At 44.2% G+C, this 16,188-nt stretch overlaps 1 protein-coding gene across 2 annotated transcripts in view; it reads left to right on the plus strand.

The window, feature by feature from the left end:
- The window catches only part of EGFLAM (EGF like, fibronectin type III and laminin G domains), a 475,563-nt gene that overhangs the window by 275,028 nt on the left and 184,347 nt on the right, over window positions 1–16,188 (plus strand). For both annotated transcript variants that reach the window (XM_030193055.1, XM_030193056.1), the window contains 2 exons: window positions 6,917–7,259; window positions 9,423–9,523. In XM_030193055.1, coding sequence (XP_030048915.1) covers window positions 6,917–7,259; window positions 9,423–9,523 — 444 coding nt within the window. The remainder of the gene's footprint in view (window positions 1–6,916; window positions 7,260–9,422; window positions 9,524–16,188) is intronic.

Genomic DNA, 16,188 nt, shown 5'->3' on the forward strand with positions numbered 1-16,188 from the left:
TCTCCTGGAGTTGCGAGCGATCTGGAACGCTCTGAAGGCTTTCAGAGATCGGCTGTCCCATCAAATTATCCAAATTCAGACAGACAACCAGGTTGCCATGTACTATGTCAACAAGCAGGGGGGCACCGGATCTCGCCCCCTGTGTCAGGAAGCCGTCAGCATGTGGCTCTGGGCTCGCTGTCTCGGCATGGTGCTCCAAGCCACATATCTGGCAGGCGTAAACAACAGTCTGGCCGACAGACTGAGCCGGATTATGCAACCTCACGAGTGGTCGCTCAACTCCAGAGTGGTGCGCCAGATCTTCCAAGCGTGGGGCACCCCCTTGGTGGATCTCTTCGCATCTCGAGTGAACCACAAAGTCCCTCAGTTCTGTTCCAGGCTTCAGGCCCCCGGCAGACTGGCATCGGATGCCTTCCTCCTGGATTGGGGGGAGGGCCTGCTGTATGCTTATCCTCCCATTCCTCTGGTGGGGAAGACTTTGTTGAAACTCAAACAAGACCGAGGCACCATGATTCTGATTGCTCCTTTTTGGCCGCGTCAGATCTGGTTCCCTCTTCTTCTGGAGTTATCCTCAGAAGAACCGTGGAGATTGGAGTGTTTTCCGACCCTCATCACGCAGGACGAAGGGGCTCTTCTGCATCCCAGCCTCCGGTCCCTGGCTCTCACGGCCTGGATGTTGAGAGCGTAGACTTTGCCTCTTTGGGTCTGTCAGAGGGTGTCTCCCGCGTCTTGCTTGCTTCCAGGAAAGATTCCACTAAGAGGAGTTACTTCTTTCTGTGGAGGAGGTTTGCCGTCTGGTGTGACAGCAAGGCCCTAGCTCCTCGCTCTTGTCCTACACAGACCCTGCTTGAATACCTTCTGCACTTGTCTGAGTCTGGTCTCAAGACCAACTCTGTAAGAGTTCACCTTAGCGCAATCAGTGCATACCATTACCATGTGGAAGGTAAGCCGATCTCAGGACAGCTTTTAGTTGTTCGCTTCATGAGAGGTTTGCTTTTGTCAAAGCCCCCTGTCAAGCCTCCTACAGTGTCATGGGATCTCAATGTCGTTCTCACCCAGCTGATGAAACCTCCTTTTGAGCCACTGAATTCCTGCCATCTGAAGTACTTGACCTGGAAGGTCATTTTCTTGGTGGCAGTTACTTCAGCTCGTAGAGTCAGTGAGCTTCAGGCCCTGGTAGCCCAGGCCCCTTACACCAAATTTCATCATAACAGAGTAGTCCTCCGCACTCACCCTAAGTTCTTGCCAAAGGTCGTGTTGGAGTTCCATCTGAACCAGTCAATTGTCTTGCCAACATTCTTTCCCCGTCCTCATTCCTGCCCTGCTGAATGTCAGCTGCACACATTGGACTGCAAGAGAGCATTGGCCTTCTACCTGGAGCGGACACAGCCCCACAGACAGTCCGCCCAATTGTTTGTTTCTTTTGATCCCAATAGGAGGGGAGTGGCTGTAGGGAAACGCACCATATCCAATTGGCTAGCAGATTGCATTTCCTTCACTTACGCCCAGGCGGGGCTGGCTCTTGAGGGTCATGTCACGGCTCATAATGTTAGAGCCATGGCTGCGTCGGTAGCCCACTTGAAGTCAGCCTCCATTGAAGAAATTTGCAAAGCTGCGACGTGGTCATCTGTCCACACATTCACATCTCATTACTGCCTGCAGCAGGATACCCGACGCGACAGTCGGTTCGGGCAGTCAGTTCTTCAGAACCTGTTTGGGCTTTAGGATCCAACTCCACCCCCCGAGGGCCCTGTTTGTTCTGTTCCAGGCTGCACTCTCAGTTAGTTGGTAAATTTTTTAGGTCAATCTCAGTTACAGTGGGGGAAATAAGTATTTGATCCCTTGCTGATTTTGTAAGTTTGCCCACTGACAAAGACATGAGCAGCCCATAATTGAAGGGTAGGTTATTGGTAACAGTGAGAGATAGCACATCACAAATTAAATCCGGAAAATCACATTGTGGAAAGTATATGAATTTATTTGCATTCTGCAGAGGGAAATAAGTATTTGATCCCCCACCAACCAGTAAGAGATCTGGCCCCTACAGACCAGGTAGATGCTCCAAATCAACTCGTTACCTGCATGACAGACAGCTGTCGGCAATGGTCACCTGTATGAAAGACACCTGTCCACAGACTCAGTGAATCAGTCAGACTCTAACCTCTACAAAATGGCCAAGAGCAAGGAGCTGTCTAAGGATGTCAGGGACAAGATCATACACCTGCACAAGGCTGGAATGGGCTACAAACCATCAGTAAGACGCTGGGCGAGAAGGAGACAACTGTTGGTGCCATAGTAAGAAAATGGAAGAAGTACAAAATGACTGTCAATCGACAAAGATCTGGGGCTCCACGCAAAATCTCACCTCGTGGGGTATCCTTGATCATGAGGAAGGTTAGAAATCAGCCTACAACTACAAGGGGGGAACTTGTCAATGATCTCAAGGCAGCTGGGACCACTGTCACCACGAAAACCATTGGTAACACATTACGACATAACGGATTGCAATCCTGCAGTGCCCGCAAGGTCCCCCTGCTCCGGAAGGCACATGTGACGGCCCGTCTGAAGTTTGCCAGTGAACACCTGGATGATGCCGAGAGTGATTGGGAGAAGGTGCTGTGGTCAGATGAGACAAAAATTGAGCTCTTTGGCATGAACTCAACTCGCCGTGTTTGGAGGAAGAGAAATGCTGCCTATGACCCAAAGAACACCATCCCCACTGTCAAGCATGGAGGTGGAAATGTTATGTTTTGGGGGTGTTTCTCTGCTAAGGGCACAGGACTACTTCACCGCATCAATGGGAGAATGGATGGGGCCATGTACCGTACAATTCTGAGTGACAACCTCCTTCCCTCCGCCAGGGCCTTAAAAATGGGTCGTGGCTGGGTCTTCCAGCACGACAATGACCCAAAACATACAGCCAAGGCAACAAAGGAGTGGCTCAGGAAGAAGCACATTAGGGTCATGGAGTGGCCTAGCCAGTCACCAGACCTTAATCCCATTGAAAACTTATGGAGGGAGCTGAAGCTGCGAGTTGCCAAGCGACAGCCCAGAACTCTTAATGATTTAGAGATGATCTGCAAAGAGGAGTGGACCAAAATTCCTCCTGACATGTGTGCAAACCTCATCATCAACTACAGAAGACGTCTGACCGCTGTGCTTGCCAACAAGGGTTTTGCCACCAAGTATTAGGTCTTGTTTGCCAGAGGGATTAAATACTTATTTCCCTCTGCAGAATGCAAATAAATTCATATACTTACCACAATGTGATTTTCCGGATTTAATTTGTGATGTGCTATCTCTCACTGTTACCAATAACCTACCCTTCAATTATGGGCTGCTCATGTCTTTGTCAGTGGGCAAACTTACAAAATCAGCAAGGGATCAAATACTTATTTCCCCCACTGTATGTCCTCGCCGTTGCGAGGCCCAATTGACCATGGTTGTTGTTTTGAGTGAGCCTGGGGGCTAGGGATACCCCATCAGTGAGAACAAGCAGCCTGCTTGTCCTCGGAGAAAGCGAATGCTACATACCTGTAGAAGGTATTCTCCGAGGACAGCAGGCTGATTGTTCTCACAAACCCGCCCGCCTCCCCGTTGGAGTTGTGTCTTCCCTTGAAGTGTATTTTCTTGCTACATACTGGACTGGCCGGCTCGAGCCGGTTTCGGGCGGGAAGACTGCCGCGCATGCGCGGTGCGCGCGGGCGCGCGAGGACTAGCAAAGGTCTTTGCTAGAGAAGTTTCCGATTGGAGGGGCTGCCGTGGACGTCACCCTATCAGTGAGAACAATCAGCCTGCTGTCCTCGGAGAATACCTTCTACAGGTATGTAGCATTCGCTTTGGCACCTATAGGATGTACTATTTGTACTGGGATTTATTAACCACCTTTATGAAGCAATTTACCATAAAACTTACAATTTTGTTAATAGTATACCAATGGTAAAAATGACCAAATATAAACATAAATACAATAATTGAGGTAAACTTGAGAACAGCAAATTAAAACCTAATACTAGGACTACCATGAAACTCTATAAAAAATATACACATTTAACAGCAATGAAATTCAAATAACAGAGATGTAATATGATGTCATCATAATACTAATGAAACATCTAATAAGCATGCATTAGAACATTCAGATGACATAGATATGATGCTAATTCTTTTCCACAATAAAGCTTACCATGTAACCGAGGGGCCAAGTGTAGATATATAGATGGGATCAAGATGGGTGGTACAGAGCCAGTTGGGATAAATAGATGGTGGCTAAACTCAAAGCAAGATCTTTGTACAGTTAAACAAGATATAAGGAACTGTTTGAAGTTACAGTGTGTGTAGCAAGCTAGTCCAGGTGCAAAGTGGTGTAAAGTCAGTCACTGTCAGGGCTCTCACGGAACCACTGGGTTAGTGAGCCCTTGGACCACTGCCGAGGATTGGCAGCGGCAGGAGAATCACCCAAACACAAGACAAGGCAGAACAGACGTACCGGCAAACCCAGGACTGGAACTACCAGACAGAAACTGCAGCCGAGGCAACGCAAGCTGGAGCAAGCAGGACAGGAATCAGCCAAACTTCACCTGCGCTTGACCGCCGTTCCTCAGGGGTTGAGCCCCCAGGTGCAGGTGGCCGGCAGGACTAAGAGACCGAGGAGGAAGTCAGAACTGCAGGGTTCAGCAGCTGGCCAGCAAACAGCAGAACACTCCAGAAACCAAACCAGGGTCCCAGACAGGCAGCAAGCAGAAGAATATTCCAGGAACCAGACAGGGTCAAAGGCAGGCAGCCAGCAGTAGAATCCTCCAGAAACCAGACAGGGTCAAAGACAGGATAAGAGAAACAAGGTAGCACTGCAACAACACTCACTGACGAGAAACAAATCAGACGACCTCTGTTGCAAGGCAAACTAGAAAGCTTTCCAGGTGATTAATAAAGGCAACATACAAGGGAGTTCACCAGGTACGGGTACTGCTTAGTTCCAAAAATCTCCCAAAACCATCTGGAAGGCTGGAAGATCCGGACCGGACCGGAATATCTTCTGGAACATGGGAAACAGCAAGCAGTCAGTCCATAGCAGCCACCAGGTCGCGAGGTGACTGAGAGCATGAAACATGAGCACAACCGTGACAGTCACCCTGTGTACTAAAGGCTTGGGAGAAGAGACAGGCTTTCACCTGCTTCCTGAAGTAGAGGTAGTGTTGACTTAGACTTGGCCCCTCTGGGAGTAAGTTACAGAACATGAGGGCTACTCCTGAGAAGGCTCACTAGTGGGTATCATATCGTACAATTTCTTTTGATGAGGACTATAACCTTATTGGAGAAAAACTGTTATTCCTCTATCTGGCCATTACAGGGTCTGGGAACAAAAATACCTAGTTTTTAAAATTAGATTAGAAAATATATATTTTTGGTGCAAAAAAGGCCAACCAATTTGAGAACAGACCACAGGGCCAATCAAAATGCAAAACTTCAGCAATATCAATTATAAAACAAGTTGAAAAGTGCTCACTTATAGTGTGACACAATGGTGTATTTTCCCTTTTGTTCATTTGCAGACTCAGACATGTCTGTTTGGGTTTTTTTGTTGAAATGACCATAGTGTGTGTATGTGAGTGTGCGTGTGTGGTGGTGGTGGTGGGGGTGGGGGGGGGGGGGGGAGGGTGTTATGAGTGTCTCTGTGTTTGGTGGAGATATGTATTAAGGGGTATGAGTGAGTGTGCATGATGGCAGTGTGTGTAGGTAGGAAGTGGGTATGTGTGTGGCTGTGGTATGTAGGCTTCTCTCCCCCTTGTACTATTTCCCCTGTCCTCCTGCATTCACTCGCTATCCTTTGCACTCTTTCCCCTGACTACTCTGTACTGCCTTTCCTCTTCCACTCCTCCCTCCTTCCCTGCCATCCATTGTACTCTTTCCAACTCTCCCTGCCTCCCACCCTTGCACTCTTTCCTACATAAACAAACAGATGCATACAGACAGACAGATTCTCTTCAAAAGGCACTATTGTTTAAGTGAAATGCATCTAAAATTCTGGAATATTTAATGAAACATAGACCAATCAATTTCTTTATTCAATCCTAATTTGCAGCAAACAAAGATCATAATAGTCCTCATGAATATTTCTCATAGGTACTTCCAAGGCAGGGAAGCATAAATCTTCAAAAACGTTGACATTCTAGGCAACGTGACACACATGGAGCCTCCATTACTACCCATCACAGGCAGCCCCAGTGTTCTATATTGTTATGTTCATAGCATGAGAGGTCTTGCCCACATATAGTTGATTTTATATAGGCCTAATGTTCAGCCAGGCTGCCCAACTTAAAGAACTGATACTTTACTGTTTAACCATAGGAGAATTTTTTTTTTTGGTGCTGTCTTCTAAGTTACTGGATGACTGTAGTGATGCCTTTTCACAATTTCAAGAACTCATATTTTTCTTGTCTTTCTCTGCTTTAGAAGAATGCATAAGACTATCTCCTTCAAGACTATCTCCTACATCTCTTGCCAAAATTCTGGTTCTTAAGCTGTTTACCTACTGTACTCATTTGAGAATCAAATCATTGTAGCTTCCTAAACAGGGGCTTCAGAGTCAACCATTTTAAACCTGTAGGGAACCTGCAGGTGCACTCTTTCCCTGCTCAGTAATTATTGCATTTTACTTTATGCTTTTATAACTCTGATTAATTTGAGGCAATGATTCCTCTTCCAAATATGACTGCTTCTGTACCTCAAGCAATTTTAAGTTCCAAAAAAAAAAAAAAAAGAATGGGAACTACAGCCAGTTTTTCAGAATGTTTCTAAATGATAAAAAAGATTGTACAAGAAATCATTTTCTACTTTATAACTTGTATATCTTTAATTATAGTAATAAGTCTAGCTGGTCAATGTGGGAAACCAAAGTCTCTTTATCTAACTTTAGCTCAAACCACTTCCTGACATGAAGGGAGAAAAGAAGAAATTTGTGGTTGAAACCAGAATTACAGCAGGATCATCCCTAGAAACACTTCCTACATTTACCACAACCACATCAGCTCCTGTTATTTCCACAGTCCCTACCACAACTCCACAAGCTACCACCACTACAACTAGACCCACAAGTTTCAAGCCATTCAGAAGGAGCAGTGTACTATCACCACTACTCTTTGATCAATCCTGTGATGAAATAATCTGCCCTGCTGACAGCTTTTGTGTCAATGATTATGATCGCGGTGGTTCTCGATGCCTGTGTAACTTGGCCAAAGGAGGAGAGACTTGCACAGAAGGTAAGATTTCTTATATTCTGACATGCATGTTCTAGTTCTACTCTTGGCAGGCCATTCCTGGTCTAATATAATCTATGTACAAGTATTATAATCTATGTACAAATATATCCACTTTGTAATTCCATAGGGCTACCCAATATGGTTTACAACATTCCAAGATACAATTCATAATCACATAGCATAGCTCTGTAGCTGTTTCATATCTCTGAGTCTGATAGGAGTGTGTAAGTATATTCACAGCTATGAAGTGGTGTCTGCCTTTAATATTAGAAACTATGAATAATTACTGACATTTGTACATGGTATTGATACCATCTTAGCATACTTGGAAGGTCATTTAATACGTTTTTTTTCCCTATATGTAACAGTAAAGCCTGTTTTAAATGTGGAAAAGGGGCTTTCCTTAAAGCATGTGGCTGTTTATGCACATACGCTGACAACAGCATACGTACTCATAAGTGTGTTCAGCCTATATGTTTCCAGGGGAGGAGTTGGTGTGGAGTTGTGATGTATGTACATATTTTATATAAATGCACACACATTTGCACCTGCCTCGGAGCAGGTATAAATTTGTGTGTGTGCATGTACAGAATATTGAGGGTACTTCTGGGTGCTTATGATATAGAGCAGAGCTTCCCAAACTGTGAGGTCACAAACCTGCCTGCGTGCTTTCCATAAGTATATCATTATTCTGCACCTTCAGGGGTCACAATTTTATTTGGCCACAATCATGGGGTCACAGACACAAAAAGACTAGGAAACACTGTTGTAGAGGCACATAGGTACCTATATTGCCTTTATAAATTAAGCATATTGTTCCCATATGTTTAGGTGCCCTGTTCTAAAATTACACCCTCTGTGTGGTAGTATGTTCATCACTTTAAAGTTTTATGAACCAGTATAGCAATGACTGAGCTCTGTTTGGCTGGGTTGATAGGAGCTCTGATGTGGGTCAGTTGTGTTTTGCAAATGGATTAGTGATAGACTGATCTGATACTGAGCAGCCCTGACCTTACTGGCCAAATTTGTGATATTGTTGGTTGAGCAGGGTCAGTTATTGACATCATGCAGTTATATAAAATATTTTAGCTGAAAACAGAGATCAATAGTCTTTAATAGAGTATATTTCTCCTGGGGTCCTAACTAGCAACAAACACAAATATTGTGCTGTAGTAACCTTTCCCCTTGCACTTTGGGTGTTACATGATGGATTAATCTGCCTGTAGGCTGAGTGCGGATCCAGCACTTTTTCATTAAACAAAACAATTATTTGGGTCCCTTCAGAGATCCTGTCAATAGGTTTAGCTTCTATGTATGGTCTGAATCAACATATATAAACACATTTTTATCCAAATTTAATGTACTTCAGTTGTAATACAATTATTTTTCTGCGTCACAAGTTCTGTTCTTTTTTATATGCTTTCTTGTAACTTAGGTTAATGTTACCCTTGTCACTCATTCCCCCAGATTCTATATATGGCATACAATTTAATTGAATAAGAAACTTGGCAACAATTAGAATTTATGCATACTTCTTTCTAGGCGTATTCTATAAAGATGCACACGTAAATTCTTGTGCATGGATCTGAACAGGGGGCATGGCCATTGAAGGGGCATGGGGGGGTCATAGACATTCCAAGAATTTGCGAGCAGTGTTAAAGAATATGGTAGATATGGCACAGGGGTTATACCAGGTTTCAACTGCTATAAATCCTTGCACCTAAAAGTTAGGCGCAGATCCCATAGCTAGGCGCTATTGTATAAACAGAGCCCAACTTAGAGCTCTGTTTATAGAATAGCGCTTAGTGCTTTTTTTGTCACTATATATAGAAGTTGGTCAATTGTGTCCAAAGTCCTTGTTCCACTTAACACTTGATTACTTATTTAAAATGTCCCTGTCCTGTCCAGGAGAAATCTTTTAACCTTAATTGGAAATGCAAAGAGGCAGATGTACAGTACTTCACTACAGGCCTAGACCTAAAGTCATTTGCACACGCCCTACCTCAATGGAGTATCTACTGATGACAAACAATTATTTCTGAATTATCTCTTTCTGTCTCAATTTTAGGGTTTGCACCTGGTGTTGTCTGTACTGAATATATATACTGATACAACTTTGAGCTTGCTGCTAAACAGAATGTTATATTTTTGTTTGCATTTTAGATATGAAGATCCAGTATCCCCAGTTCTATGGACATTCATACATGACCTTTGAACCACTGAAAAATTCTTATCAGACATTTCATATTACCATTGAATTCAAGGTAAGGTAAAGGGCCCAAATTAATCATCTATTTGCAGGCCAAAAATGTATAGAGCGCTTTATGGAGGTCTTTTACTAAAGATTAGCTCAAGTTATCTGCAGCATGACCCTTTTTATTCCTATGGGCTCTGTTGCAGATAACTCAAGCTAATCTTTAGTAAAAGACCCCCTATATCTTAGTCACAAGGAGAGCAATTTTCACAAGCATTTCCTAAGGTAAAGCAGTGCATTACATGCAGGAGTGGACTTTCAAAAAATTGCTGGTTCACTGTGTAGACAAAAGTATATATGTAGAGCTGTATGCACATAGACAGCAATTCTGTAATTTGATATTTCATTTTTGGCACCACAATGCAGCGTGAGAAGTGTCAATTCTATTGAATACTTGCACAAGCTTCCATTAATGTGCCAAAAAGAAGATGCACCTACTTATGTCAAGTCAATGGCAGGTGTAGGAGGGTGCGCCTAGATCTGACAATCAATGTGCACATCTGTTAGTATTCTATAGGATGCATGCATTGATGGTTGACACTCCTACATCCTGCCCATGCTCCTCCCATATCAACGCCCCCTTTTGTAGTTGTGCACTGTGCCACTTACATGTGAGCTTACAGACTAACTCTACGGGCAAGCGTGCACACAAGTGGTGCCTATTCTGCATTTACACGTGTCAGATGTGCCTAAATGCAGGCATGCCTTACAAAGAATTGCCCTCATAGTTTAATTTAAAGTATTTAAAATGTTAGATATATCACCCAAAGAAGAAAAAGCTCAACAGAGAGTTTACATGATAAACAAAGTAGAAAGAAAACCCAAAATAAGCAGAGAGGTTCCTGAGGATGGGGTTAGAGTGCAGTTTTTACCTACATGTATGCTTTTGAAAATATAAGCTTATGTTTAGAAATTAACCCAGAAACTTTCTGCATGCTAAAAAGAGCAGGTACAAATAAAAGTATATATGTTTCTTGGAATCATTTTGAAAGCAAAAAGGGTGTACTTTGTTTTAAATCTAACAGTCAGCACACAGATGTCATGTCCTCTACCTCAACGCAAGCAGCGTCCTCGGGCTGCGTGGGGTCCCGTCGACACGCACATTTGACTGGCACAGCCCTGAGCCATGTGTGTGTAGTTCTTCTCTGGCTGCAGGCTCCTTGATTGCTTTGCTTCCATGCACATGGGTCTGCTTTCTCTCTGCCTGTCATCTCTCCGATTGGTTTTCCGGTTCCTCCTTCCCCTGATCTTGTCCTGTGGCTGTGCGCCTTCTCCATGCTGGTTCCTGCTAATGTCAGACACCAGCACTTTATCAGCTGAGCTCTTCCTGGACTCCATGCTTCGGCTTCTACTTTGGTAGGTGTTACTTGCTCAGTAGTGTGCTTCTTCTCTACTTTGTCCCTCGTTGCTGACTTTGCCTGTACCTGGATTACTCTCTAGCCTGTTGCCTGCCTACTGATTTTGCCTGTACCTGGATTACTCTCTTGCCTGCTGCCTGCCTACTGACTTTGCTTGTACCTGGATTACTCTCTTGACCTGCTGCCTGCCTATTGACTTTACCTGTGCCTGGATTACTCTCTTGCCTGTTATTTGCCAATTGGCATTGCCTATACCTGGATTACTCCCTTGCCTGCTGCCTGACTATTGACTTTGCCTGTACCTGGATCACTCTCTTGCCTGCTGCCTGTCTGGCCATCATGTTCACCACCCCACTTCCTGCTCCGTCTCGTAAGCCCTGCAGGCCGCTCGCACCTAGGGGCTCAACCTCTGGGGAATGGCGGTCAGCGCAGGTGAAACCCAGGGTTTTCCGGCCGCCAAGCAGAACCTGGTCCGAGTGCCAGGCTTAGCAGCGCTCTACTTGGTACAAGAACTCACAAGTCTGACAACAGAAGACCCTGCATATTTTTACCCATCCATGATGGGTAAATTGCCCCTTTATTGTAATTTGACCAGTCAGTTCCATTTGTAAATTCTGCAGTTGATACAGTGTTCAGCATATTTTTTGTTAAAAATAAAAATATTTTTGAGGAAGCAAACAAAAGCAATACTAGCAAATGATTGTTCATGCATGTCAGGAATACTCTCCTCATAGAATTGATGGAGACACAAACAATAATGGAATTCAAAAAGACATGGGATAAAGACAGAGGATCCCTAAATGGCAAAAGAGTGGAATCCAAAAATATAGTTTCTTTGTGTCTCAGGATAATGCAGACACACTTGGTAGCCTTTTCTGTGGAATGCCTATACGGATGTGCTCCAATTGTGTGTATAAGTTGCCTTATCTCCCTGCTGGCATCAGTAGCCTCTCAGTTCTTACTTTTCTGCGCTGTGTGGCAGATGCTTACTTTCCATACAGAAAGGAAAAGCATTTACATTTTTTCTCCTCACCTAAGTATGGAAAACATCCATGTCAACCCAAAGGGCGTTGTTGAGGTACCAGCGAGATTTCCTGTAGAAGTGCAGCAACTTCTAGTAACCCTACAGGCTCACTGTCAGTATCAAAGGGTTCCGGCACCATCATTCTGCCCCCTCAGGGGGCCATATCAAAACCACTTTTATCAGCAGACTTGGTGTCACGTCTGTGGTCGTGACCACCCTCAGACTTACCTTATTTCTGGGGGTCAGCATCTATGCTGACTTCTGTCTGTTTCTGTGTTAGTCTTGTCTCTGCCTCTGTGTGCTGATTGCTTCACTACACCTCACCTGTGTGGGCTTTGCCTCTCTGAGGAGCCAGCATCCCTGTGTTGGGAGCTGCTGAAGCTCCAGCCTTGACTGTGTTAGCTCCTGGTTTATTCTATTGTCTGCTGCCTGCCCTAAGACTCTGTTAGCTCCTGGTTTATTCTATTGTTTGCCGCCTGTCCCAAGACTCTGTTAGCTCCTGGTTTATTCTATTGTCTGACGCCTGTCCAAAGACTCTGATAGCTCCTGGGTTCTCTCTGTTTGCAGCCTGCCCAAAGACTCCGCTAGTTCCTGGCTTATTCTCTCTGTCTGCAGCCTGCCCCAAGACCCTGCTAGTTCCTGGTTTATTCTCTCTGTTTGCAGCCTGCCCTAAGACTCTGCTAATATCCTGGTTTATTCTCCTGTCTGCTGCCCAGCTTATGTGTTGCCCTGAACCTGTTGCTGCCTGGCTAGTGTATTTATCCTGAGTGTATATCCTGAATCCTGCTTCTGCCTAGCTAGTGTGTATATCCTGAGTGTATATCCTGAATCCTGTCTCTGCCTAGCCTTTGTGTATGTCTTGTCCCCTTGGTCTGTCTTGTGTTTCTGGCTTAGTGGCTGTATGCAGCTTTCAGTCCAAGTCTAGTATTTAGCCTAGTCTCCCTCGTGTACCCCGGACCCAGGGTAGGTCCTCTGGATCTTCAGTTCCTGCCTTATCCTGCAAGTCCTGCCGGCCACCCGCACTCCGGAGCTCAACTCCAGAGGAACGGTGGTCAAGCGCAGGTGAAGTTGTTCCTGTTCTGCCTGTTCTAGTTGCCTGCCTCAGTACTACTCCAGTCCAGAGTTCCAGTCCTGCTCTTCTGTGTATCCAGTTCCAGGGTGGTCTTGCCTGCCGCTCCTCTGCAGTGGCCCAAGGGCTCATGTATTCCGGTTCTGCCTCGAGAACCCGACACTTGGGCACTTCAAAAAAATGTACTGGAAAGAATGCTAAACTGCAATATCAAAGGAAACACAATAAAAAAAAACCTCTGCCTGGTCCCGGTACTCCTACCAGCCACCCTAGACTTCTTCTGAGGGTGTTGCTGTCTCACTGAAGCATGCTCAGCTAGAATCTACATCTAAAAGATCCAGAGATTCCACTCCATCCCCGCTGTCAGTTTAAACTGACTCATTGCCTCAACCACCTCTTAAGAAACTTAAAAAGACCAGTAAGTCTAATCATTTAGAATCTACTGCTCAGCAGTTGCAAACCAATTTTCTCCATCTACCTAATCCAGTACCATTACCATCTCTGCCTCAGTCTTCACTACTACCTCCAGCTTTTCAGTCAACACAAGATGCAACTTTTCTTCTTTTGCAATTATTTAAAAAGGTCTTGTAACAGGCTATACCACAATTCTGCTCATATCAATCTCCTGCAACCATGCCTTATCCGCCATTTCCAGCACCTCTCACACCCTCCCCAGCTCCTTTGTTAAGACCTAGGATCCCCTCCTACTTCCTGAATATTGTGTCATCTCTCCTATGCCTTCTATAGAAGTACTGTCATCAGAAGAAGAACACAAACGTCTTACACCTTTAGAACCTCAGCAAACTGCTGCTACTTCAACAATCACGCATCAGTCTGACCCTCATCACTTCCAAGCAGGATTTCCCTGCAGAGGATGTTAATTATTCCAAATTTATTCAAAAAATTCTAAAAGACCTCACTTTCAGTGCACAGTCCACAACAATGAACAGGAAAGACTTTAAAGCTGTATTAAAAGCTGTTGACCCTCCTTCTGGACCTATAGCAGTCCCTATTCATTCTATACTCCAGGGACTACAGTCAAAAATATGGCAGAATCCTTACTCTCAGCAACCTATCTCAAAGCACTTAGATGTTAAGTACAAAGTCCAATCAGCTCCTCGATATGAAAAATCTCAGTTACCACATCACTCTGTGGTGCTAGAGGCAGTTCTAAATAAATCAAAAACATCCAAATCAACTGCACCTTATCCTCCTGGTAAGGATCCGATCCTAAAATCCTGGACACTGTTGGATGAAGTTTTCTCTGGGGCAATACCAAAATCAAGAATAGCAGCACATCAGCTTCAAATTCAGCATTACCAACATTCCAACCTATATACTATCTTGGACTCACTCTTCTCTCCCATTACTGAACAACTATCCTCTTTCCTCAATGCACTGGAAGACGTAACGTTTCATTTCATCAGAAACACTTATGATCTTTATGACACTACTTCACGTATAGCTGTTATCTCTATTGCAGCCAGAAGAATTGCTTGGCTGCATATTTCAGCTCTTAGTGATGACCTCCATGACTGTTTTGCAGATGCCTCATGTCAAGGGGACAGTCTTTTTGGTTAAAAAGTTAAGGATACTGTATCTCAAGTTAAAGACCACTCCACATTCAAAGAGCTCTCTAATCCATCTGATACTCCTGCAACATACAAGAGATTTCTGTACTTTTCATATAGAAGACTGTACCAATCTCAATATGGCTCTCAGCCTTCATATAGACAAAGATATCAGCCTTATTCATGACAACCACAATCTAGACCAACTCAATAGTCTTATCAATGCCAAAGGCCATGAGAGAGAAGATGCCAACCTGCCACTTCCTCAGCTTCTGCATAGCTAACTCTGAGTTTTTGACCTTTGCCTCTAGGGGGTTGTCTTTGGTTTTTCTACAAAGAATGGAGCAAAATCACCTCACACAACTGGATATTAGAAATTAACACACATAGCTGCAAACTAAATTTCATATCCCTTTTGCCCTCCCTCCATCAAACAACTTCCATCTCAACAATGACCAATTCTGGCACAAGAAATTTAATCTCTACTGCAAATTCATGCAATAGAACCCATTCAATCCTCAAACATTCGCCAGGGCTTTTAATTCTGATATTTCCTTATATCAAAAAAGTCAGTCAGGTTGCGTTCCATTCTTGATCTCAGGAATTTTAAATTTATTCATCAAAAAAAGAAAATCAGAATGCACTCTTTGCAGACTGAATTAATGCTTCACCTTAAGAAACCATAGATCTCAAAGAAGCTTATGCTTACATACTGGACACAGCTCAAGCTCGAGCTTCCTCCCACCTGCTCATGCTCAAACAATTCACCAGCTAGCTTCCCATCTTCTCTCAGCCCAATCATGCACAGCCAGATTCCTCCTATGTCTTTTGGGCCACATGTCAGCAACAATGGCAGTTATCACTACAACAAAGCTAAGGATGAGACCTAACCAATGGAGCATCAAGCATCAGTGGGATCAATTCAGACAACTCAACAAGGCACTACTATGGTAGCTGTATCCACCCAACCTCACACAGGGAGCCATTCAAACCAGTTCCAGTGGATCTGATACTTACATAAGATGCCTCATCCAAAGGATGAGGAGCTCATCTTCAAGAACATTACAGTCAGGGTGCTTGGTCCACTACAGAGAACCTTCTTTACATCAACATCCTAGAACTCTGGGCATTTTTCTATGCAGTCATAGGCATCTTATCAAAGGGAAATGTATACTTCTTCACATAGACAACCAAGTTGCAATGTTCTACTTGAACAAACGAGGGGTACAGGATCTCTCTGGAAACACATCACATTTACAGTTCTCTCCCTAAATTCATAGCTTAGTTTCTTACATACCAGGAACTCGGAGCACTCTGGCAAACAAGCACAGTGATCTGTCTTACAAATGATCTCTCTCTACCACAGCAGTCCACAAGATTTTTCAAAATTGGGACACTCCTGCAATAAATCTCTTTGATACAAACAAAAACTCAAAGTTTCATCTCTTCTGTTCCAGGATTCCATCACAATATGGACTCTCCATAGATGCTTTCACCGTTTCATGGACCAGACACCTTTATTATGCATTCCCTCCAACTCTGCTGATCTTGAAAGTCATACAGAAGACCATGCAAGACTCTGCTGACATAATATTTGTCACTCCCAACTGGCCCCACCAACCATGGTATCCCTGGCTTCTCAAACTGTCAATG

The sequence above is a fragment of the Microcaecilia unicolor genome, chromosome 2 (genome assembly GCF_901765095.1).
Source record: "Microcaecilia unicolor chromosome 2, aMicUni1.1, whole genome shotgun sequence".
In the NCBI taxonomy this organism is placed as follows: domain Eukaryota; kingdom Metazoa; phylum Chordata; class Amphibia; order Gymnophiona; family Siphonopidae; genus Microcaecilia; species Microcaecilia unicolor.